This window comes from Ambystoma mexicanum, chromosome 12 (genome assembly GCF_040938575.1).
Source record: "Ambystoma mexicanum isolate Mex_15411 chromosome 12, UKY_AmexF1_1, whole genome shotgun sequence".
Lineage (NCBI taxonomy): Eukaryota > Metazoa > Chordata > Amphibia > Caudata > Ambystomatidae > Ambystoma > Ambystoma mexicanum.
The window spans coordinates 121,828,117-121,855,047 of record NC_090936.1 but is presented as its reverse complement, the minus strand read 5'-3'; the positions used below and the strand labels follow the sequence as shown (position 1 = coordinate 121,855,047).

General features: G+C 45.9%; 1 protein-coding gene across 2 annotated transcripts in view; it reads right to left on the bottom strand.

The window, feature by feature from the left end:
* Positions 1-25,455, bottom strand: part of SAMM50 (SAMM50 sorting and assembly machinery component) — a 396,549-nt gene extending 371,094 nt beyond the window's left edge. The window contains exon 1 of one of the 2 annotated variants that reach the window (XM_069628139.1): positions 25,002-25,455. In XM_069628139.1, the coding sequence (XP_069484240.1) occupies positions 25,002-25,022 (21 nt within the window). In that variant the 5' untranslated portion in view covers positions 25,023-25,455. The remainder of the gene's footprint in view (positions 1-25,001) is intronic. The other variant, XM_069628140.1, reaches the window with a different exon arrangement.
* Between the last annotated feature and the right edge of the window lie 1,476 nt (positions 25,456-26,931).

Below are 26,931 nucleotides of genomic sequence, written 5' to 3'. Positions count from 1 at the left end.
AGTGAAAGACAGGCTGTTCTGGATCTCTGGATGCTGCAAGTCCCAATCCAGGAGCTCAGGGACAAGACAAGTCATTGTTTTCTTTTCTCCCAACACAGGGACACTGGCATACACCAGCAGGAGTCCTTAGCCAACAGTACTGGCGTAGGCATCAGAGAGGTATGTTTTGCTCTAGCAGCAGGCCACCCCCAAAGTGCACTGGGGGTGATTAGATAGCAAAGATTGCCTGTGCCTTGCAACCTCAATCTTCACTTCACTGGTGGAGGGCTTTATAGAGGACTGCTCTCCCAGAAGAGGTCAAAATGAATTTTTCTTGAAGGCCCAAAGAGAATCCCAAGATGATTCAAAGAAGGGCGAGAGACACCCTTTTTATAGCCAAGAGTCCTGTCCTTGTGACAAGTGGCGTTTGCCTTCTTGCATCATACCCAAAGTGCACTGTGGTAAAGGAAGTGGAGGAGACCGGAAGGCAGAAGAGGTACAGAGAAACAAGAGGGTGGAATCTTTCAACAACTGTGCTGAGCTCTCTGGCCACACAAACCCTGTCCCCTTCCCAAATCCATAGCATCAAAGGCTCTTTGGCAAGCAACACCCTGCTGTACGGCTAGTCCTTTTGTGTAGGGTGTGCCCTTTTATTCCTTTTCCAGGACAGCTCCTGCACTTCTGAGGAGCTGCCTTGCTGGAGACCGGTGTTACCTGGCCTCTCAGGATCAAAAAGAGGCACAGCCTTTTAATCTCTTGCCCTGCTGTATGGCAATAGCAGGCTGTCTGACAAGAACACAAACAACCCCTCCACGTTGGCCTGAGCTCATGTTAACACATGTATGAAACAGATCAAATGTGACTTTAATCATTATATGAATTACCAGCCACCATGTCCTAACTCAGTAAAGATCAAACTGCCACTAGGATAGCAATTCCTCATAATTATGTTGTTTTGGAACAGAGTGGCCGATTTTAAACGCACCCTCTGTGCCAAATTGACTTGGCTGCCACGCAGCTATCAAAAGAGCACCTGTGACCTTTGAACCTGCTCTGTGACACTAGAGAGCATGTGCTGCAGATCAAGAGACTGATTCAGCATGACATATGTGTCACTAAGATTTCAGCATGGAGCTTTATTAAAGTGGGATCTGGTTTGCAGACTACCGTTTCTGAGATGGAATTACCTGCATCAGTGTATTATTTAAACTGGCAGAAGGTGGGTGCAGGCCTGGGTTTGTTGTCCTAGGTCCCAATAACTTCATCTTTGAGGAAGCGCTTGGGGGGTTAGTGGTACTCTCTAAGTGGCTTCCTTTACACACCAGCAGCATCTTTTTACTACTCCCTCGCATCCTATTTGCAGCCTGCCTCATGGGAGTGTAGCTGGCAAACGAGAGGCATTTGCTAATCTTCAACTCTAAATCACATTTCACCCCACCACTCATCAAATCAGAATGGAGGGCTCTGCTTCTGGGTTCTAGGGTGCTGTATCTCGATCCCTTTCTTTTTGAAGGCATAAACTCCATATATGAAGTCAATAACGTATAGATCTATCAATTATGGGGCTTCCTCAGTGAACCTTTAAAGGTCATAACTACCCTTTTTAGTTTAACACGTGAATTTATTTTCTGAGATTGTTTTCCCTCCAAGACTATGAAGATATTCGATGCTTTTATGAAATGGATGATTTCCATTGTTTGTAACCATTTTCACTATTAAACCACACATGTATATAACCAACGTCATCTTCCAAATATCCTTTCTCTCTCAAAGCTCATTAACTTACCCATTATGTGGGAGCAATACGCATCATGGTTGAGCAAGTTAGGACATACCTCATTTTGCTGCTCCCTAGAAGACAGATTTGCTCATTATGCTCTACCCATCACTCTCTCTAAATATTTGATTAACACTGGACCTATTTCCTTATCCTTTGACATTTTAACATATTTATCTAATTCGTCTGTGCTGGTCTTGGGAGGAGAGCTCAGGGGCAACATGCTCGTCTTGGAAACAAGAGGACGCGAAGCAACACAAGTTCGATCCCCGGGTCCGCGCTTAGAAATCTATAGGTATTAAGTACGTTATAAATAACCCATTACAATTACTCCTAATATGTGTGTCGCCTATTTCTACATAAGCAAACAAAATATATCTAGGACTTTGTTGTCCTCTGCCTGTCTGCATCCCATTTTGTATTTATTTATTTATGTGCATTTGTTAGGCATTTATACAGTAGGTCAACCGTGTTTCAAAGCACCCACAGGGCAGCAGGGAGGGAACATGAAATTGAAAAACAACGAATACAGTGGAAGATAAAGACGAGCCTACTATGCCTTGTGAGTATTCAGAACATGCAAGTTCAGCGAGAAGAGGGGAGATGGGGGTAAATGCTGGAATGTCCGTGCTCGTGGGTGAGCAGCAGATGAAGTGCATAGAAAAGTAAGCCTGGGGCCGCATTGGGTAGAAAGTGCAAGCCTACAAGATTGAAGCCGGTGGGTGCTGAAGCAAGTGCTGAGAGGTAGACAGAGACTAGGGCGATTGGGTATGTTAATCCAGGTCCCCAAAGGATACATAAGGGCCCTGGCCACCAATCGCAGCAACTGTGATATTAGTAGAGGAGGGACAAAGGGAAGGAGGAGGTGAAGAGGAAAGTCTTGAGGAGCTTACGGAATTTGAGGAAGTCTTGCTCAAGAAGGAGGGGGTTGCTGTTCCATAAGAGGGAGCCAGCTGAAGAAAGTGATCGGCTTCCGGCCCTCTGTTTAGCTAAACGCTTTACAGACAGAGCATTGGTGCGAGAGGACTGCAGAGGTCTAGAGGGAGCGCATTTAGTAAGGGGAGGTTGCAGATAGCATAGTCCTAGGCCCCAGACAGCCGTGTGGATGATGCAGAGGGTTTTGAATTTAATCCATGCCGTAACCAGGAGCCAGCGAAAAGATTTTAGGGCAGGAGACCTGCGGTCCCTGGGCTTAAGGTCAAGGATCATTCTTGCTGCCCTATTCTGGATTAGCTGGAGGGGACGTAAAGTGGAAGAAGGTAAATTCAGGAGAAGGCTATTGCAGTAGTCAAGCCTAGAGAGAACCAGGGCTCGGGTAACATTGAACTTCTGGGGAAAGTGAGAAAAGGGAGAATTCCTTTGAGAACGAAGAGTTGAAAGTGGGCCTTCTTGGCAATGTCCCGAGTGTGAGGGAGGAAGGTGAGAGAGAGGAGACGAAGATGATTCCAAGGTTTCCAGCTTCAGAAGGAGCAGGGGGGAGAGCCCATAGAGGATTGGCCAGAGTGATGGGAAAAAAGAGGGAGCAGGGGTCCCAATGGGCATGATCTCAGTCTTGCTGGCATTGAAGCAGAGATTGTTGGAAGTACACCAGGACTGGATGGAAGATAGGCGATCAGGGATGATGCAAGAGGGTCAGCAGTGTCATCTGCTTAGCACTGGAAGTCGGCAGAAAAGGAGGCACTGATGAGTGCTAGCTGAGCAAGTTAAGTGTTGAAGAGCCAGGGGAAGAGGTATGAGCCCTGGGGGATACCACAGGTGGAGAAGGAAGTAGGTGAGGAGGAAGTGTCCAAAATGATTTGGGACAAATGGTCAGTTAGGAAGAAGGTAAGCTGGTTAACTGCATCGAAGGCAGAGTAGAGATAGAGTATGAGGAGGACAGCTGGAGAGTTAGAGGCCAGAGATGCAAGCAGTTGTTCACGGGTGTTCAGAAGAGCAGTTTCCGTGCCTCTGGATGCTTGGAATCCAGATTGATGGTTGTAGAGACCACCAACAAGTTCAGTGTGTGAAAGTTCAGTGTGTGACATAAGTTGTGGAAAGGCCAGCTTCTCCAGAAGTTTCCCCAAGGAAGGGGGTGATAGAAATAAGGCAGTAGTTGGCTGGACAGGTAGGGACTGCTGAAGGTTTTTTTCAGGAGGGGGCGCACAAGGGAGTGCTTGAGGGAGGATCGGAAAGGCCCAGTGGCAAAAAAATGGTTGCAGAGATCAGCGAGTGCAGGGGCAAGATAGCCAACGTTGTCCTTGATGGTTCTGGAGGAGCAAGGGGAAACCTGTTTGGAAGAGACCTTTATGGAGTAGACAACTCTGGTGAATTCTTCAGGTGTGACAGGGGAGAAGGAGAGAGGAAGAAGGAGGGTGAAAGGCCATAGGAGGCAAGAAATTGAGGGAGGGGTTGGGCAGGAGAGTAGCAAGGGTGCTCAGGATGTCCAACGTTTTAGTGGTAAAGTGTGTGGCCAGTGCGTTGTAGAGGGCCTGGGGCGGAAGAGAGGAGGAGGAGGAGGAGGAGGAGGAGGAGGAGGAGTTCCCTGCAGATTTTAAAGAGTTCAGTCATGTTGTTGGATGCACCCGATACCCATGCCTGGATGTGGGCCCTTTTCTTGGCATGGATGGAGAGTCTTTATTGCCTTTGGAGCCTGAGTTTTGTTACTTCCGTTCCACATTTCTACACTTGCGTTTTTTTAGGGCTGCAAGTTCAGAGTCATACCAGGTGTTACGTTTGGAGGCGGGTTTCAGGCAGATCCTCATGACTGGGCCAAGAATGTCAAGGGTGGTGGCAATGGCCAAATGGAGGTTGCTGAGAGCAGAGTCAGTGGTAGAGTCTGGTGGTGGGGTGAATGTGAAATGCGATGGAAGCAGCTGACACTCGTTTAATCAGATGGACGTTCGTGAACGAGGTTGACAGGGCTTTTGGAGAGGAGATCAAAGGGCCAAGGGGAGGCAGGTGCGAGGAGATGAGGGCATGGTCTGACCAAGAGAGTGGAGTGACCAGAAGCGTGGGGGAGAGGAGAGGTCAAAATGGATGAGATTGTGTCCAGCCGAGGGGGTTTGGCCAGAAGGGACAATGGAGAGGGATAGTGATGTGCAGAGGTCAAGGAAGAGAGTGGATGCTGTGACAGGGGAGTCCAATTGGATGTTGAAATCACCTATGAGTAGGAGATTAGAGGTGGTGGAGAGTAGGAAGGAACAGAAATCAACCCATTCAGAGAGGAACAGGGTGGTAGTGCCACGAGGCCTGTAGATGGTAGCAATGGTCAGAGAGGAGGAGGGAGAGATGACCATTTTACAGACCAGGCTTTCAAAGTAGGAGTAGAGCTGGGTGGGTATGACGGAAGAAGGAACCCACACTGCGAGCACAGTGAGGTTGTGGCTTGGAGATGATCTTGAAGCCATTAGGGAGAAGGGCGTCAAAAGCAGTGACCAAGCTGGCACTGAACCATGTCTCGGTAAGAGCGAGAATGTCTAATCCAGTGTCTTCAAGGAGGCAGATGTCGGCGGAGTGTTTGTTGGCTGAGCAGGCGTTAAGAGTAGCCAGGTGAAGGAGGACTCCGCCTTTGAAGGTTTTCAGGGGTGGAGTACAGGGGCATGGTACACCAGTCAGAGGGGGGAGGGACAGAGTGGTAGGGTGAGAGGCAGGTGAAGGAAGTAAGTTAATGAGGGACAGCAGGTGCCGGTCAAAGAAAAGGAGGTTGGGTTAAGTACCCTGAACCAAGATAGTGCCCATGTGGTAGACATTAATGGTGCAGCCTGATGATGAGAAGCTGTCCAAGAGGACTTCCCACTTGATGTCACCGTGAGGATGCGAAAGGGAGGAGAGTGGGGATGAGATGAGGTGTCCAGAGATCTGTAGAAGGGACAGAGAAGAGGATATCAGTAAAGACCAGTCTGGAAGTTGTGCTGATGTAGGTGTCTGATGGGTAGGCCAGGGTTCGAGGACAGGATGTCTTTTTTGTGCTTTTTCTTTCCAGACTTCATGAGAGAGGGGGGATAGATGATAGTGTAGTAGTTAGAGAAGGTGGGCGAGATGGTGAGAGCCATAGAGGTGGCAGAGGTTAGTTGAGGAATGAAAGCAAGAGTGGCTGCACAGCACCGTTCTAGCTAAACTCACCAGGTGGGCTAGTAGTCACAAAGACACAAATGCAATCCACAAAGCAAAAGCGAATTTAATGAAAAAGGGGGCACAAATGCAATGCAAAGAGGGTCCAGAGATGTAAAAGCGCACATGCCTAAATTCGAAATTCAAAAACAGGGGCACAATGCAGTGAGCGAAGAAGTAGGTTAGGTGAGGCAAGGAAGGCAGAGTAAATAGGCACAGTAATTGGTTCAGAAAGTTAGTGGAGGAGGCAATGGGAGAGTTCAGCCATCACTCACTGGTAGATCTGCAGGGCGCGTAGACGTCTAGGGGGCCAAGTTCATGGGGTATCAGTATGTAAGTCTGGAGGCAGCTTTATAGTTTGAGGAGGTGTGACAAAAGGTGGAGGACCTCCGGGCCCTCCTCGGCGCGTACAGGCTCCAACAGGGCCTTCGGTTTGGGGTTGGCTTAAAAGTCTGCCGTATCCCAATTGGCTTGATGTAAGAGGGAAGAGTCAATAACCAGCAAGGCGCCCCCGTTGCTATGGCTGCCTTCAGAGGCACTGTGGTGTCGAGGAAGAGGACGGCCATCTTGTAGAATGGGGAAATCAGCACACTGCAAGTGTGTGCAAGCCCTTCAATTCAGGGTATAGGCAAAGCGTGCCCAGATGGCGGCCAGTGGCTGCAGAACGTAGAAAGAAAAGTAATTTACAATTCTGCTCCGCTACAGCTAGCATAGCTCTGGTGCCTGAAAGGGTACCTGGATCCTCACCTGTGCCGATTCCTCACCCCCGGTTGCATCAGCGCTGGTGTCGAAATGGTAGGGGGGTGCTCGCCAGCCGACTTCAGACGTCCGCTTACAGAATGCCTTACATATCCATACCTTTTAAAAGACATAGGGCCTCCTTTTAAGTCTGCATTACGAAATCCATTTTTCCGGCATTCCGTTGCCACCGTGTCCGCCAGCCCGCAATGGTAGAATTTCCAGCCGATTCCATGTTGGCGTGCACGTGCATTCCGGCATGCCAGAACCTGCAGTACCGGCATGCAGGAAATACAATCAAACCCCCCCAAAATGACAACACCATAGTTCTCTGTGACGGTGACTCAGAATCCAGCAATACGGTCCCGGAGCCAACAGTAACAGCGGTGCATCAAATGCCATGACCGGAAATACAATGATCACTGGAACAGAAAATCGTCCGGCGGCCATTACAAAAACACAATCCATTGCAATCCTGAGAGCACAGGTGACTTCCACCACTCCTGACCACAGAAACTCCACCCTTACCATGGCATCAAGAGTCTGAGACCCGGCGACGCAAGCCACACTTCAGTGAGGCAGAGCCGAACATGTTATCGGACACCATAGTCCAGCATGCTGCAGAGCTCTTTGCAAAAAGAGCATCTGGGAAGAGGTTGCCCAGAAAGTTGGCACAACCACCCGCACAGTGCGAGACTGCCACAAGAGGTGGCACGACCTGGGCTTCAGGGTGCACAACCTCCTCTCGGCCCAGCTCAGACAGGGTATGGCCACAAGTGGTGGGAATGCATCTCCAATACGCCTGCTGCCCTGGGAGGAGATGTGCCGCAGTGTGCTGCACCTCAAGGCCATCAAAGGGGTCGGTGCTGCAGAGGCCGGAGCAGGACACCTGAAGAGGCTGGCGAGTACACGTAACCCCAATGTAATGTTAACCTCCCTGTCCACACTGCACCCACTACTCTATCAACATATGACATGAATGTCAAGTGCTTCGTCCACAACACCAATAAAGCCCTGCATTCCCCCCCTGCCCCCAAGAGACCAGCAACCTGGGTGCAGACACTGACATACACCCTCCACCAAAACATCACTCATACCACTAATACACCTAGAACACAGCACAGGCCCCGTGTACTCCCAACAGAACGTGCTTCTGCTGCCACTCAGACACACAACCCGCTGCCACAGCCTAATCTGCGTTTGCCTGTCGTGCTTCCCCTGGCACAAAGTCACATCAATGCTAATCCCCTTCTCCACCCTCAAATGACCAGCATCACACACAAAGGAAACCTGGGACTCCCTAGTCCCAGCCAGCCCGACCCACGAGCAGAAATGGCCACCTATCCCTGTAGGTGCTACAGGCAGCAGGCACATGCCGACCCCATCCATGGCACACCCCTCAAACCGTACCCAGCAATTGTCAGTATCCCCTAACACCGTACCCAGCAATTGTCAGTATACCATGACAGTATCAACGGCACACCACATTACCATGTACGGACAGCACACATCCACCCGCACAGTACGCATGACAGAAGCATGTGTGCACCATGCCATGTCCCCCGCCATGTCCCCGACACAGCAGAGGCACAAACAAGTTAAAGCATGAATCTCTGCCTCATCAATCCACACTGTTCACCGACAACCTGCCCTTCTAAATCCCTCAGGCACATCATCTGACAATGAAGAGGCCCATCCAAGCACCTCATGGGGCACCAGCCGTCAACGTGGCCAGACCCAACGGACCACCACCACCTTCACAGGCACAACTGCCTCCCCAGCTGCACCCGTCGAGCCACCACCAGTCCCACAAGCTCAACCCATTGAACCACCACTGGTCCCACAAGCTGAACCCATTGAGCCACCATCGGTCCCACAAGCTGCACCCATTCAGGCAGCCCCAGCTGCAGCAGTACCACCACCACCACAGCCACATGCACGTATTGTAGAGGACATAGCAGATGACTGTTAAGTGGGCATGGGGGCGACCACTGACCACAGAATTGATGAGCTGTTGCTATTCAGACCCATGAGCCCAATTAGCCCACAGCGCCCACCCTTCAACAGTGTGAGGGAAATTGATGGCAGCCTTGACAGCCCTGGTGCAGCAGCACTTCCAGGAGGCGCAACTAATGCGTGAGAGCGTCCAGACTAGTAGGCATTGTAATGCCTGTGCACTTGGCCGTTGTACACAAGCAATAGTACAGATGTTCAGGAGGGTACGGGAGGGGAATAGTATAATGTTCATCTATAGATGAGACAATGGCTATGTTCCTTCAGGCCTTCCTAGGGCGACGGCCCACGGAACTCCACCACGCACCATCGACCAGTACAACGCCTGCTAGTTTCATGCAGAGCAGCCCAAGGCAGTGTCCTATGCGGCTGTCCCGCTCAGCACACAGCCACACGCCTGAACCGAAAAGGGGACGTAAATAGGCCCAGGACACACATGCCCTTTGTGTGACTTGTGCAAGTCATCCTTGCAGAACATGACAGGAGTTTCATAGAGACAGTTCGGGAGGGATAGTATTGCCAGTTTTTCTTTCCACATTGTTATTATTTTCATTGCACAAATTACAGTTGGTGTTGCATAGAAATCATGACTGGACATTGCTTTTCAATGTAAGTGAGTGATTTATTTACTGTGCAGTGCCCAGAGTGCTAGCTGGCCTGTGCCACGTACGTGTGTGAAGTGATCAGAAATAGTGGTGAATAAGTTCCTCTTGTGCAACACGGCCATCCATGCCATCACAGCGATGTGCAAATGGCAGGTCATCATCACCCTCATCCTCCTCCGCCTCTGGTGGGTGCATGTCCATGTCGGGGGCAGTGGGATGTTGCGCCTGATATACAGACCAGGACTATCTTTCCTACCTTCACAGGGCTGTACATAAGTGCGCCGAATGATCTGCTCATGCAGGAACCTTGCCTTTTAGGAGGCCAAATGTGGGCGCTATTGGGTACAACGTCCTTTCATCGCGGGATGTTTTTTCGCTGGTTTGTTTGCCGCTCATTTGTTTTCGAAAAAAAAACCATCACATTTTTTAGGGGGGTTAGTAAATTATATATATATGGGGTGTTGGTGTTTGGGAATTAATACAAATGAAAGAAAATCGGGGAGTTTGGGGGTGGGGGAACCCCCCAAAAATAATTGAAACAAATTTGATGGTTTTTTTTGTTAAAAAAAATAAATCGTGGTAAAAATAAAAAAAAAAACATTCCGTGATGAAATGACATGGAACCCTCTATTGTACATAGAGTACAGATATGGGCACGGTTGTATCCCTGCTCGTGCTGGTTGTGTGGTTGCCTCACGGGGGTCATCAGCCATGGCATCAGGGGATATCCAGCATCACCTGCACTGGAGCAACAGAAGGTGTAGATGTCATACTTGCGCCTGTATCATGTTGGTACAGTCTGTATAGTGCACTAAACAATGCTAAATTACACATGCCAATTGCTGGTGCATAGATCATATTGCGCCCTGATGCCTGCGGGCTACCAACGCATTACAAACAAACAAACAAACAAATATTTTGGCTACTTGAAATGCGCATCGTCAGTGTGATTATATGTCCATGCATTGTATGGACCATTTTGCGTAGGATCAGGGTGATCCTAGGGATATATGTCTGTAGTCATCAATGTCAATGTAATGACAAGCGCTAAATGCAATTGTGGCTTTTCCAGGTGTAAGTGTGCGGGTGCCATCACCAGGTGGCAATGTTTACCAGCCTGGAAAATAGTCTTCGGCCTGACACAGCAGAACCTGCCAGGGGCCGCAGACCTATTAGGCATGGCTGACATGGGTAAGGACATTAATCTGCATCGAGATGTGATTTTAATTATTTTTTGAATCTGTACTTGCATTCTGAGGTACATGATGTGCTGCATGGGAGTGGTTAAACAGCATCACTGATTATGCAAAAATAAAGGATGTGGACATATTCACAGAAAGATACCATACGAGGAATTGGATGGATGGAGAAGGCGATGACAGCCTAATGATTGCCATGAAGCCAATTCGCCTTGTCAATATGCATGGTGGGTGTGTGGTGTGCAGTCGCTTTGACATAGCCCATTCACACCAACCATGACCTCTGACCCTTTACTACAACACACACAAATGAGACTTGTGTGTAATCTTATTGTGTTCAAATTCAATATTCCTATGATGGGCATGTCGCACAATCATAGATATGCGTGGGTAATAATTTGAACTTCAGGTCACATGCATATGTGTATGTGCACTTCAAACAGGCAGGGGTGCTGGCTACTTGGTGTGCGGGGCACTTGTGGTATGGTGGTGGGGTGTTCTGATGGATAGGTATTATCAGTTTGTGCATCAGGTGTTGTGGGTTCTGCCGATTGCGTATGTGCTTGATTTTGGGACATGTGTGTGATGCATTCTGGTACATGAAGTGCTTTTGATGTTGGTGTACGGATTTGATGTTCTTATGCATGCACATGATCAGTTTGGTCAATTGAAACACGCCAGTCGAGGCCTTGTACTCAGGCATGCTATTACTGTGTTGCACATTGCAATGCACACACATCCACTGCTGATAGGTGTTACACATACCCCCATTCAACAGTGCACATGCTCTGGTAGATACTCACACCCAACAGCCAGATACGCAATGTTGTTTTCGTACGTGACGCTGGAGTGCATCAATGGCCTGAAACAGAACTCGCGGGAAACAGGGTTGCAATAGCCAATGCAGTTCAACCGCAGTGTGTTGGTAGGTGCCCGTGGCTGGGAAGTGTAGCACAGACACTACCTTAAGCAGGGGGGGTGTGGGATGGCTGAATGGATCTGTATGAGGCTGACCAGGTCATCATGGATCAGGTCTACTATGGATGTGATGGTCTCCCTGTCTAGCTGGTACAGTGTGTGGATGTGGCTTTGGCTCAGGTTGAAGGGTGTGGCCCTTATGCGTGGTATACGTGGCTATTTGCGGGCTGAAACCTGCTGGGCATTGTTGTTTTGCAGGGCCATGATGGCCATCCTTCTCCTGAAGCGCCTCTGCTGCATCCTCTGCCTCCTCATATAGTAGGGCTGCATGCAGGGCCTCCAGCTCCAGTACTGCTACTGCTAGCATGGTAAGTGGGAAGGGGTCTGGTGTGTGGGAATGGTCCTTTCGTTCTTTTGAAGTGCTAATTGGGGCCACCTAGGCTGAATTTGGGCACCTGTGGGCTGTTTCTGCACACCTGGCTCTAGTTAACGCCTGGTCCGCGATGCCAGTGTTTGGAATGTTGTAAGTGGTTTCAACCCAGCACTCCACCTAAGTCAATGCCTGGCATGAGATGCTCAGCTGGCAGCCTGAATTATATATTTTTATGTCTAGAGTTCTTTTATTTCTGAATGATGTACCCTTATATCACGCCCCTCTCTTTGAATCCCCGCCGGTATCACTGAACCAAGAAGTAGGTTGTTTTGCAAAGTTAAAAGATTTAGTTTATGAATTGAACAATATATATATCACACTTATGAATTTGAACAATATCTAGATATCACACGATGAATATTTATACAATGATCAGCAATGGGTGATGTGACAATCAACAATCTCTTTAATCAATAGGAGTATGAATGAGAAGAATAATGTACCTTAGAAGAAAACTGTGTGGGTTCAATGAAATGCAATGATAGGAAAGAATGCAGCACAGAAATAATACTTGATATGAATTCAATCAAATGCAATGTAATCACTCTTTCCCCCCGATACTACTCAATCCCCCCTAATAGGCAATATAGAGATGGAAGGAGAGAAAACAGGTTTCAGGAATAAACACTCTACAAATGCAGTTTCCATCACAATTGCCCCCAGCAAGCTTAGAGAAAAACGGGAATGATTTTAAATCAGATCAATTGCTTTTGACTGTGGCTTTAAATAAATGGAAAAAAATGCTAAAAATGCTTTAATTCGCTAAATTGGATTCAGAACTAGTGGTAGCTGCTTTGGATAGTTTTAAGTAAACACTAGCAATGATGCTTGGATCACTAGCAGATTGGAAACTGAATTCAGAGGTTGAATGCAAGAAATAGCTGTTTTATATGGGATGAAATTGAGCCAAATGCAGAATCGCAGCAAACGTTTGAGCGTGTTAAGCATGGTTGCGGCAAAACTATAAGGAGTTGAAATGCGGTTTTGGATTAGTTGGAAAGCCGAGGATGTTCCGCAATCGGCAGAACCCACACGGCAGACACTAGCACGTATGGTTCAGAAGTTATGAAGGTTTTAGTAAAGGTCGATTTTTCTCAAAAAGAGTCAAGATTTCAAATGCTAAGCTGAGGATGTTCCGCAATCGGCAGAACCCACACGGCAGACACTAGCACGTATGGTTCAGAAGTTATGAAGGTTTTAGTAAAGGTCGATTTTTCTCAAAAAGAGTCAAGATTTCAAATGAGAGATGCACTTTTGAAGATTGCAAACAAGGATTGGCTTTACACTAAGGGGCTATGAAGATGCGAGATACCAACGGTACAGCCACCAGTCCAGAGGCGCCTCTGTCTGATCTTTGCCCGCTGCGGCACTTGCCTTTCTTCAGCAAATATATATTAGCGCAAAGATGATTATCACTACAATTATCACAGGACTATGTGGATGAGAAAAGGATTCAGGACAGACAAGAAAGATTCTACAATGCAGTTCTGGATATGATAGAGTGGGTTGGATAGGATTACTTAACAATAAGAGATTGGCTATGGACAGTTCTATGCTAAATACTCAACTATGGTTTTGGGATAGGCCCGTCAGGATCTGGTCAAAGGGTTTTGGACTGGAATCTGCTAGCCACGTACAGGATTCAGGCGCTTGGTTCTGCACTCAGCAAGGCACTCTGGTCTCTGCATCTGACGGGTTGGTTCTGGGTTACAGCTCTGCTCTACTGGTTTGGATCTCTGGGTTCTAGCAAAGGTTCTTGGCAAGAAGCAGAAAAACAGCACAGCCCAGCTGTTGAATTGGTTGTGCCCCTTGGAAGTTTGGGGTTAAAAATCAGGTTGCAAGATTTTAAAGGCCAGCTGAGAAGGGTTCAGCTTTGGATTGGGCCTTCTGCTTTCAGAGTTCTGGAGTCTTGATCTGGGTTCTTCCTGCAGAGCGCTTCGCCAGTAAATCAGTTGATTGGTGAATGTGTGTGTCCTCTAGGTCCTCAACAGTCCCTGTTTATGTATTTCCCAAGGGGGTGGATAGGCTGATTATAATAAGCCCGCCCTCTAGGAAACTGATTGGTCAGATTATTCCCTCGCTCCTGATTTGAGAAGGAAACAGTGTCACAATGTGTCATGGTGACACTGTGTTAATGGTCCAGGGAAAAACCTCCCCTTTATTTCTGTACAGTATATCTAATTTTTCACATAAATCATATTTACAATATCACCAACTTGCTAATAATACATATTCATATCACAGATTTAATAAAGCACGTATCTGTCGAAGTCTCATTTTAAGAGTTTTGTTTCACAATTGACAGTTTTTCGCGCTTTTGGTTGGTTATCCAGTGTCAGATCTGTACACATTTTTCCACATACATACGCATAACATCTGGGCATACTCCTGTAAATTTTCATATTCCTAGCGTTATCACAATTGCTACAATATCAACATTCTTAGTGGTTCAGTCTCTATGTTGAATGCTGATATTTCTCTTGACACTCTCGTATTTAATCCTGACGGTCTAGCCCCGCCTCCAAGGTTTGGCTGAGCCAAGGGCAACCTGAGCCTCTTCCTGCCAGCAGCTGGTTTCTGTTGACACCCAAATTAGCATTTCCTTTCAGTCAAGGGAGTCTTTTGTCTCCTGTCAGAGCAACAGGCCAAAGTCCCCTCCCACTTCCATTAGCAACTCCCTGCCAGTTCCTCAGCAGAGAGCAGGGGGGAAGATTTCTTTGTTTAGGAGAAACTGTGGAATGTCTTTGAAGCCCAGTGTGACAGGCTTTAGCTCACTTTTAAAACCTTGTTTAAAATAGTCTTTCCAAAATACAATTTACCTTCTTAACAAATATATCCACAAACCTCTTAATTCCAGCCTTTTTCAAACATAGAGATTGAATTGTACAACCTATATTGCTTTTGATAGGAAGTCTCTTCTTTTCCACACTTTGATTTTAATGTGAAAGTTTAAACTGACAGGTTAAGTAAATGCCAGCTTCTGACACAGGCAAGCGGTGGTACTGAGCCCATTTCTGACATTTTTCCCCATGCAAGCACCTTTTGAATGTGGATTTTTTTTATGATGAAATGTGTTTCTCCTGACATTGGGCTTAGGTGAATTCTTTAAATAAAGTGATGTTTAACACCCACAAGGATGTTGGATCTTTTGTGATGTTTGGGAACCATGATTTTGCACTTTCCACAGCCAAGGAAAAATGGATTTTTAAAGCAGTTCTGGGTTTCCCTTGCAATGCAGCACTGCTTTTTCAAGTAGTTTCATTTTACTCTGTGGTCAGCCCAATGATAGGTTTTGGCAGTGGTCTCCTGTGTAACTACTGACATAGGCAAAATGGATTGGATGCCTATTTTTCAGGTTTTCCTGCGCACTTTCCAGAGATTTTTTCTAGCGCACATAAGGCTTTTTGGCAGCCATTCTTTTGTTTTGATGCAAACAGCGCACAGTGATGTTGCAGGGCATAGACTAGTGGGTTAGAACATCCCACAATGTGCATGTACTAAAGCCATGCCTATGTCTCAGGCACAGCTGACGCCTCTTGCCGTAGGTTCCGGTCACAGTGTTGCTGATACGGTAGGTCACTTGCAGTAACGGTGTTAGAGTATGCCAGACCTGAAACAGGTGCCGGTATGGTGCGACCCGCACTGCTATTTCCGGACGGGCATACTTGTAATGAGGTCTGTGGTCTACCCAAGTGATAACCACATCAGCCTTCCCCACAACATACTTGGGATAGCCTGAGCACATCTCAAGCCCTGCACATACCCAATGCTACATGTATACATTCACAAAACATCAATCTCATCTCTTCTATCGTTCATTCACATATTTCTCATAGCTCCCAATGGTGAGGGTTACTTCAGGACCCAAGCTGCAGTCTGCAACCTGTGGCTCTCCAGATGGTGTGGACTACGACTCCCATGATCCCTCCAGATGGACTATGCTGGATAGGGCTGTTGGGAGTTGTAGTCCAAAACATATTGAGATCCAAAGGTTGCAGACCTCCAACCTAAAGCACCCTGGTGAGAGAGAAAAGAGCTGAAGTCCTCAGAGGAAGGCAAATCAATCAGTTAGTACTCTGAGATTAAAGGAAATTCAGACGCTTGGAGACTTTTCTAGCCCACAAAGTAGAAGCACCATTTTGAATAGCTTCACCATTGATGACCATGTGTATTACCAACGAACAACTCAGCATCCTGAGTATTGTGCTAGAGAGGGCATAGCTGCCCATTTTATATCTATAAATACTATAATGTCTAATAACATCACCTCTGAGCTTCTATATCTACTCGTATCCACATTGCAAAGTGGGGCTCCAAGTAAGCACCGAGTGGTGGATTGAATGAGACCCACAACGTCAGTTTTAGGCACGACTCCAGCTCTAGGTGTAGTTAGCAAATTCTAAGATTCTTACTGCATATTGTATAATCCTGGCCATTTGAACGGCAACCACACCTTGGCTGTAGCATCCCCTGCAATCCTGGTCTCTTGAGTGGAGCTCTTGAGGCCAGTGACAGCTGTGGCCTGCCCCAATATCACTATTTTAATAACACCTAAAAAAGGCCCCAACATTTCAGCTAACATTGATCTTAATATTCCATCAATCCTGGCCGTAGAATAGATTACCACCCTCACTGCACAGTCACTCACTGACCTGAGGCTCATCCTGCATGCCGTGTTCAGATGTGGGTGGCTGAGTAGGTCTGTCAGCATGGGGAAAACATCCCACATCCTCCATCTTTGGCAGTACAGCATTCGGTAAGCACGTCAGTAACCATGAAGTTTATGCCAGGCCCCTTTCCACTGACTTGCGTCCCCCACTCAGTACACCTTTGATCCACAATGGTTGTGGTTTGCCATCAGCGCCCTGTATCGATAGCTAGAATGACAAATGGAGCACATCACCTCATGTGGTTTTCTCCCACCTTACTGCAGCTTCTTGCCAGAGAGACTTACTAACGACAAGCATTGCGACCACTGTTGCAGAGACATTCTTCGCTTAGTTCATTCATGGGGGGCCAGGTCAGCGCTGCACTATCCGACCACACAAGTGTGTCCGCTGCCTGCAACTCCTGTTTGTGGAGCAGCTCTGCCTGGAGAGCACCGCCACCACCCTGGCATTCAAATGAAGAAGCTGTGGAGCAGGATGACAGCAGATCTGGGCCGCTGCAGCACACAGAGGATTCTAGCCTTTGCTCCGATAAGGAGAGAGGCCATACTGACATTGTCTAGCTTGGTGGGCTTTTGTTCCAAGTCCCAGATACGCCTTGCATGCAATGGAAGCAGCCCTGAGTGGTAGCCCCTTTAGGAGCCAATTCCATCCACCTCTCCTTCTCCAACCAGTCATTGACCTGGAGCAATCCATTACTCAACAGCCACCAGAGTTTAGACAATTCCATGCCTTACATTGCAACAGATCCCCAGATGGTAGGGTCCAATGATGGGTCATTGTATTGTACAACATGAGGTACCCTAGCTAGGTTTGTTATCTACGAAGGATATTGAGTCTGTATATTTCTTTGATAGCAATAGGACTGGCATTGTTGAATTGTGTTCGAAACCAAACCTTGTGGTAAAACGGATACTTGAATCTAAATAAATTGAAAGTACCATATAAAAAGGTGGTTGCCACAAAAACCGCTGTTCTAACTATAGTTGAGGTTATTTCAGATACAATAATAGCAAGACTTTTGGCCTTAGCGGTTTACTTGGATGGTAGTGGAGAAACAGATGCTATTCTTCAGCTAAAGGTCTACTGGAACCCCTCGTCCTCCAAATTGGAAGAGTTATTGAGAAATGTGGCAGATATTTTGGGTGAATATATGATTGCATACAATGGGAGAAATATAATTTTGGCTTGCTAACTAAACTCTGAGTGTGCAGTGGGAGATTCCATCACAGTTGGGAAGGCCCCTCGGTTTAATCATCGGATCAAGTGGTGTAAATCTTTTACCGACTCAGATTTGAAAATTGCAAATGGCAACATTGAGGGAGATCTCTTAGGGCAGACTATGTGGAAAAATAGTACAAGTTCCTCAACCACTGATTACCTAGTCCTTTCTCCGCCAATGTTTGCGAAATTTATGTTCTTTTAGATCTAAGATTCTGATCACAGCAAACAATGTCCTGACTGCATGTTTTAAGTTTAGTCTAGAGGTAGTGCACTCTTTGGAACATCGTGATTTAATAGCAGATCAAAAAGGAAACAGTATCTAGGTTCCCAGCTGGTGGGATGAATTTAAAAGAAACTTTTTTTTCTTGCCAATGTTTACTAACCCATAGAGAACGGTCAAGATCAGCCTATGTCACCTTTGACAGGTGTAATAATCGTTAGCATGCGCCACATCTGGGTGGAATTGTAAATGTCAGCATGTGCCGCACTTGGTTGGAGTCCTCGATGTAGCATGCCTCACATCTAGATAGAGTTGTGAATGTTAGCATATGTCGCACTTAGGAGTCCTCAACGTAGCCTGCGTCGCATCTAGATAGAATTGTGAATGCTAGCATATGCACACATAGAGGGCACTCCTAAGCTTAGCGTGCGCCATATCTAGACAGAACTGTAAATCTCAGCATATGCCGCACTTAGTTGGAATCCTCAATGTAGCCTGCATCGCATCTAGATAGAGATGTTATTCAATGATTGATATACAAATCTCCTGCCAAGCCGAGACCAAGCATGCAATCATGAATCAATAACCAACCCACTAACAATTTTACTCCTCTGCATACACCTCTCAAACTCAAACCAAACAACTACAAGCCTTAAATGCAGCAAACCGCACAAACTTCACTACAACAAAACAAACCACACAGACTTGCACAACAGCATATGACGACTACCAACCGAAAAACACCCCAAGCCCAGCCAACTGACCCACCGGGCTGAGGCTGCCAACAGCACATCACTGCTATCTTGCAATTCTCCCACTCATTCTCACTAACTCACCCCCTCTCCCTTTTTCAGAGCCGCCAGAGCACCAGGGGACCACTCTGGTGGTGATAGTGCACGGTACAAATATCCTTTAACATTAACATCCTGGAAGGTTTCCATCATTATCCCCATCTACAAGAAGGGTGATCATACTAATCCAGTGAATTATAGGCTGATCGCCCTTCTTGATGCAGATAGAAAGATATTTGTGGTGATGGTCCCGAGTGAGTTAGAAACAGGTGCTACAGAAGCAGGTCATTTGCAAACAGGCTTCCGAAAGGGTATGAACACAGCTCTAAATGGACACGTATTAAATTGTGTGCGTGATAAAGCTTGGGGGAAAGAGGGTTTTCCGCGTTATGCTGCCTTGATAGATTTCTCACAGGCATCAGATACCATTAATCAAGGCCTTCTATGGTAGAGATTGGTAATGCAAGGCATACCTTCCTCTTTGTTGGCGATTATCAAGCATCTTCATGAAAATACTGTTCAGCAGATACGATTGGACATGGCATGGTAATTTGATGAGGCTCATTAACACGCATAGGACTCTGGCAGGGTTGTACCGAGGGCCCATGCCTTTTCAATCTGCATCTGTCAGACATTGTTGAGTACCTGGAGAATGCTGCTTTTGTAAGCCCAAAAATGGATTATCTAGAAATATGAATGATGGGCTAGGTGAACGACATTGTTCTAGTGGATCAGACTCCTCTGGGACTTCAGCGTCTCTTAAACACAATGGTTCATTATGCTTCAGTTAACAATCTTTCTACAAACACAAAGAAATGTAATATTGTCAGTTTTAATAAAAGTGTGAACAAGCACTATGGGTCTATGCAGCAGTTGGAAACTGTAGATGTGATTCCACTAAAAAGGTTACATATCTTGGCTTTGAGATTTGTGCTGTCTGAAATAAAAGCTTGATTATGGTGAGGTTGAAAAGCAGAAGCAGATGCTCTATAAACTTTGTAAAATTTGATCAAAGGTTTTATCAAAAACCTACAAACTAAAAGTGATACCTTCCAATTTGTACAGTATGGACACTTGAATTTTTGGAAAAAGTTTAACTTCCTCCAGTCTCCCTACGGCTTCCATTAGATATGAGTTGTGCTTTGGCTTCACTGGAAGATTTTGGCATGTTATGCCAAGTTACTTTCTCCCTTGGGTCATTCAATGTTTACTGAGCTAAAAAGGTACTAATGGAGCCCGGTAAAACAACTGCTTTAATCCACTTTAAAACTTTAGTGGACTCACTTTTAATAAAATGTAGTCAGATGAGTAAATCATGAATCAAATTGCTGTAAAAATAAATCACTGTTTGAATCCGATTGGATTATTACTACGGAGGAAATGTGAAAATATACATTTACAAAAAATGTTCAACCATTGGGAATGTTGCCATGGTATTTGCTTAGGTTTCCCAGTGATGTTTGGCAAAATAAATTCCTATGGTTTTGGTTAAACTTGTTCCTTACTTATGAGTTGCTCGCTATTCGTGCTAAGCATGGGGATAAGGGAGGGGGTCTGTGATTTTTGCTTTGATAAGGAAGCGGTTCAAACGTGAAAGCATCTCATGATTACCTGTCCAGCTATATATGTAAATAGGTGCGTTTTCTGGGTCCATTTGTTGAAAAGGAGTGGTTGAATACAGAGGAGTTTTGGGACGGGCTAAATACGGGCCATGAAACCCTTTTAACTTTAGAAGTTTTAAAAAACCTCAACAAAACTGCGTTGATAAAGATTAGATGATAGAGATTATATTGGACTTCATTCGTTGATTGATCAATGTTAAGATTGTGCAATATGTATTTAAATCTATGTAATTTTAGGTGCTTTTCAAATTATTTATAATGGTCTTTTTCAGCTTTAGAGAGCATGGATTATTCCATATTTCCAATGGAGGTGGAGTCACCCTTTTTTCCAAATCCTGCCTTCTCCTCAGAATTATTCTGCCCCTCTCATGCCTGGCTATGAAAAGCTACTCTGCAAACTATCGATCAACCTCGAGGCCACGTACAATGTCCTTCTCATCTATCACAAACCCAACTCCCTTAGCCTGCCATAGTCGGATATCCCCCTTTTGATTGCTCCACTCATGAAGCCAGCTACGAAATTAATTGTACTACACGAAACCAATTTGGGATTTAATGACCCTCCAGATACCAAAGCTGCCACACTCATTGAATCTCTACAGGATATGAACTTCACTCAACTAGTTACGTCCCCCACACATGCTAAAGGACACATCCTAGATTGGATTCTCACAACCAATACTACTATCAACATTTCCTCCATCACTCCGGTTTCCTGGTCAAATAATTTCCTAATAAAATGTGACTCTCCCATCCCAAAGCTCTCACGACCAACACACCACAGATCAACCCCATTCTAATCCGGAACACATGAAAACGTATGCATGATACGCTCAAGCCCACTGTCACTATCATGCTCAACTCCACCCTACCAATTTGCAACAACCCCGCAGACACAGCTAATCCCTATAATCCGTGGCTCCTCTCCACTATGGAGCAGCATGCCCCGGTAAAATCTAAAATACCCAAACCACATAAGACTGTCAACGGCTGGTTCACACTCACAGAGGAGCTTGTTACACTCTGGCACAATAAGAGAGTCTTAGAGCATCTCTATAACATACACATTGCCCCTGCTAACTACACTTACCTCTCTAATACCACCAAGCTATATAAGAAAGCAGTAATCGCCCATGACACCAGAATATCCAACGCAAGCTCTAATGCCAAATAACTCTTTCTATCCTAAAAGAACTGGAAAAACCTGCCACTTTCAACACCCAGACTAGGACTGACTAAGACTGGTGTTCTACCATTCAAGTTGCCCAGGCCTAGAAAATGACTAGCAAAAAAGCTCAACTAGCCACCAAACTCATACTTACAGTCACCCAGATGGCACTAGCCCACTGCAATTACACCCAAATACCCCCTTCTCCAACGTATACCAAGAAACTGTTTGGATACCATCCAGTCAATTAAACCCTCGAACTGCAAGGGTGACCTCTGCCCGGCTCAGATAGTCAAACATTGTGCAACATCCGTGTCTCCCATCATCACTGGCTTCGTTAACACCTAATTTAAGACTAACGTCGTGCCCATCAGTATCAAAACAGCACAGATCACCAAACTCCTCCAAAAAACATTTCTCAACCTGGCTTTGCCAACAAACTACCACCCCATTACCACAGTCCCTTTCTTACTCAAAATCCTGGACTGTATTGCCCATTCGTAAATCATTCATAAATTCAACACTTCTTAGAGCACCACCGCCTCCTTGGAGCAGGACAGTGAGGGTTCCGCCCTAAATATATACACAGAAACTGCCCTGCTGGACCACAAAATGCAGCTAGATAACATCCGGGACTCAGGCAACTTAGCCATCCTCCTTCTCCTTGACTTGTCAGCAGCATTTGACCTGGTGGTCCATAAAATGCTCTGCCAACACCTCAGTTCACATTTCCATTTCTCTGCAGACGCGGTTGCCTGGGTTAAATCTTTCCTCAGTGATCGTACCGCAAGAATTCTTATTAGTGGTTCAGTAGCCAACCCTATCCCAGTTCCCGTAGGTGTCCCCGAAGGCTCGTGCTTATCGCCCACCCTCTACAACACCTACACAAAGCCTTTATTCGACAACCTTGAATCCCTTGACATCATTTACACTAATTTTGCTAATGACACCAACATCCTTATCCCTCTTACTAGTAACCATCCTGAAGACATTGTTGTCATCAACAGGATATATAGCACTATCCAAAATTGGATAGCCTCCCATAATCTCTATCTGAATGATGACAAAACTGAGTTACTCCTGGTGGGATTACCCCACTGTCTCAAGAATCTAGATGTGGCTTACTCCTCATTCCCATTAACAGCACAGCAATTCCGGTCCTTAAACATGTCAAAACACTGGGGTGTACCTGGATGCAGAATTGTCCTTGACCAAGCACATCAACGCACTGGCCTCATACACAGCCTAGACTGCTCAACTCATCTCCTTAAGTAAGTCATTTCTTTCTCAGAAACACTGCCCGACATTGGCACGAGCCATCATCATCATCAGCAAATTGGATTATTGTAATGCTCTCCTCTCTGGAACATCAGCATCTAACTTGGCTCAGCTCCAACTCCTCCAAAATAAAGACCTGCTGGCGGCACTGGGCCTGTGCCGATCCGACCACATCTCTGCTTCCCGGCTTGAAGTCCACTGGCTTCCGATTAAATGATGCATTGACTCCTTAATATTGCTCACCGTTGCACCAACAAAGAAGCCCCTATCTACTTTAACACCAGGCTTACCCAGAGACAGCAATTGTGCTCTTTACGTTCCTCAAATAACATCTCCCTTGTCACCCCACGCTTCAAAAAGTCCAGAGCAGGAGGGGTGCGTTTCTGTGTCACAGTCCCCTCCCTCTGGAACTCCTTAACTCCAACTGTAAGAAATGAACGCTCCTTCCCCACGTTCACGGGACTTGTAAAACCTAGCTTTTTAACAAATATGACTTATGTTACTTAACTGGCCTCCACTTGTGGCATCGTTTGCTTCCTGTGATACCCTTTGATTTGGGCGTTACATAAATGTTATAAATAAAATGGAAACTGCTTTATTCTTTGTAATGTTTTTCTCAAACTGATATTTTCCATTAGCTTTCTAAATAACTATTACATAGAAACCATTTAAGTGATGTGCTGTATTTTAGATGAGCTTTTAGGATTAATCCATAATGTTTTGTAACTGTGTTTTTTACATCTATAAACTGTACTTAATTGTTTAGGTTATGTGAAACGTTACATTGATTAGCCAAAGCACATTACATTTAGAAAAAAGAGAAACAAAATATACAAAGAATACCAGAACAAACAACGAAAAATTACAGTATCAGGGCAGAAGAACACTGTGCAAGCCTAAATAACTACATTGTACAATTAAATAATACGGGTGCGGGGGTTGTTTCTCTTTTAGATTATGTGTTTAATAAATGGTTGTAACCCTTGCAATGAATGGCTTAAATAGCGAGAAGCCACAATAACAATCTGCTTTAACAGCTTAAAGGGTTGCTATAATGGGACAGGGGTGATCATTTTAAGCCTTGTTCATATCTTGCTTGGCAGAGCATTTTCTTTTCCTTCTATCTGTTGTGCCCCCTGGATATTAGATTGGGAGGGTGCGCGTTTCTACCCTAGGGACATTAGCCATTGATACTTGGGCACCACGGAATGAATTTAGCACCAGGTTTTCATGTCGATAAACTTGGCATATAACAACATTTCAACAGTCACTTCCAGGAAGTCACAGGCCATTTAAAATAATGTGTCAGGAGACATTTGTCGCTATGGCCTCCATGTGTTTCCCCAAATACAGGATTCTAGAGCCAGGCCAGCATATCATGGAGACAAATACAAGGGCAAAACTACAAATACGATGCTATTAGGTGACATGCTGGCCCCTAAAAATAGTCCATGCAATACGTAAACGATAAAATGTTCCTGATGCTGCCGATAGATGAGTTGCTAGTAAGCCAATAGGCAATTGTGGGCGCTCGTGGCTTGATCTGTAAAACATCCAGCCAGTTTGAATTCACCACAGTCAATGTAAAAATATGTCCCACCATATACAGTGATCGAAAATATAAATGTTGCCAGGGACCTGATGAGTGAAGAATTAGGAATACAAAACCGTTATGTTATGTTAACGGTACTTGTATAGCGCACTGTCACCAACGGAATTGGTCCCCAGGCGCTTTGGAGGATCTGTAAATGAGAAGGTTGGGTGGGTTAGTAAGGTGAAGAGGGCATAGGATAGTGAGAGGAGTGCTGTACTGTTGGCAGCTTCAACTCGGTAGACACCGGGTGCTGAGATTTGGTGCGAGTATTGGATCGTGTCAGTCCGCGTGTGCTGTTGGTGCGGCTTATGGGTTGTTGCAGTGTTGTGAAGTGCATGCAGCTGGTTGTGCGAGAGATGGTTGTGTGAGTTTTTTAAGTATGCAGTATGAATGAACAAGAAACATTAACTTCGTGGCCATGCTAAAAGTAGGACTCACCATTTTAAACCAAAGGTAAATCCACACTAAAACGTTGGTCGCTAAGCAATGCAGAGATTGTAAGTTAAGAGCACCAGCTTCGGACACCAAAGCCCGGCCACATTAATGTCACCAGAGAAATACGAAAATCCCAGAGCACTGCTTTCACTCATCGATGGCCTTGACACAGCTCTGCCAACCTGACCAAACCGTAAGGTCACGCGGGATAAGCAACAGATAGGTCATTTTAGAAAGCAGCACGGCCTTACCCTGGCATGGACGGTGCCCATGTCTGCAGCAGCTTCCGAGCGCTTGTGTGCGGGGTCTGTCAATCGCTCAAATAGCAGCAAGCACAGTCGAGGTTTGACACTACCTAGTGGGGGCTGCCATGACACCTTTGCAAACCGCGCCCCCTACAATCTGCGCATATCCGTGTGTTCATAGCAGCGCGGCCATGTTGGAGTCAGGCGAAGCCACGGATTTTTAGTTTTGGCTATTAATTAGGAGGCGGTGAAAGCGCTGCCCAAAAGCCGAAACTATGGTTATGGAGTGAAGATTGGAGAGAGATAACATGTGAGGAGGGACACACAGCCTGTGAATGTTTTTGATTATTCACCCATTGAGACTGCCCATGCTACCTTATGACCGTTTCAACCCACTGCAGGTGTTATGTCCTATTTGGTATCCCATACCGAGCCGCTATCCCCTGCTCTTCGGTTGTGTTCGGCTCATTGCTGATTGGCTGCAGTAAGCTTTAGCGCCACCTATGTGAGCCTGAGCTCCAGCCCCTCTTGCAAGCTGTCAGCCTGTCACAGACAAACGCAGCAGAGTACTGAGCGAGCTGGTTCCGTTGTTGAATTAGATAAACACCGTTTATTATTAGAGAAAGCTTTGTATTAAAATGCGAGGATCCCTTTGAGGAAGCCGTTGATATAAAGCTTTTTCTCAGAATATATATTTTTTATTTGTGTTTAATCAAAATTAGATTTTCACAAAACATAGGTAGGCTGCAAAAAATGTCCTGACAAGACTGCACTATAACATCTCCCTTTCATACCAGATTCAACACACACAACAGTTCTTTGTTTAAATTGTTTGTCTCTATAAAAAAAAGTCTCTCTAAGAAGGCCTTCTTGATTGGCTAAACTGTCGGAAGATTGATGGCTTCAAGGATTTTGTAAATTGCTAGTAGCCACTGCATCTTGTCGCCGCCAATCAATCGGGCCCAGCACGTAGGTTCATCCAGCATCAGAAAATCCGAAAAAATGTGTCTTAAATATCGTTCTCTAATCTGTTGGTTACTGGAGTAATTTAATAGTAAATGTCGAATGGTTTCTTTTTCTGGTGTTTTACAAAAACGGCACAGGTTCGAAGGGGACTTGCCTCTAATGGCCAAAATCTCATTATTTGGAATAATCTGTAACAACAACGGAACGAAACTCGGCATTTCATAAACTTTAACTTGTCATTCATATGAGGCTTCGACCGAGGAAGCCATTAATGACTCATTACAGTTCATGAAATGTCAAGCACCGCTCCGTGGTAATAACAAGACAGTTACAGATTATGAAATGTTTCTTAAGCCTCCCTATATTGTCCAGTCAGGGCAATATCCAGTATTGCAATTTGCAAGGATGGGGTGGGGGGTGAGCCACGATGACAGTCCTGCTACTTTCCGCCCAAATACAGTACGCGCAATTCCATATGGTCTCATTCGTGCCCACTAACCGTCCATCCTGTAATGTCCTACTTCCATTGTTGTTATTGTGTTTAAGAGGATCAGTCCTCTGTTTATTGCAGTTATGAGTGGGCTGCGACCCACGTGATTGAGGAGGCGGGGTTTCCGCCAATTAGGCAGTTCGAGTTTAATTAAAGACCTGTCAAGACGCTCCCGTCTCAGCTCCTGATTTATTGGCCTGCTTTATATGGCCCCACATTGCCACTCCTGCTGCAGCGTTGCGCCCAGCCACATAATCATCCTGATATTTAACAATGGCAACGAGGTTTCTGTAGAACGGCACCGGAGCCCGGAGAGACAACTAGCCACTCCGACGCTGAAACAGTCACATCACGCCTGATTAAGACACCGAAGCTGTTTTGCAACACACGCAACGCAAGCAATTCATCCAAGTAAGGAACACCGGCCCACTAAACGGCACTCGCGTGAGTAGCCTGAGACAGCCGGCACACGTGCTACGC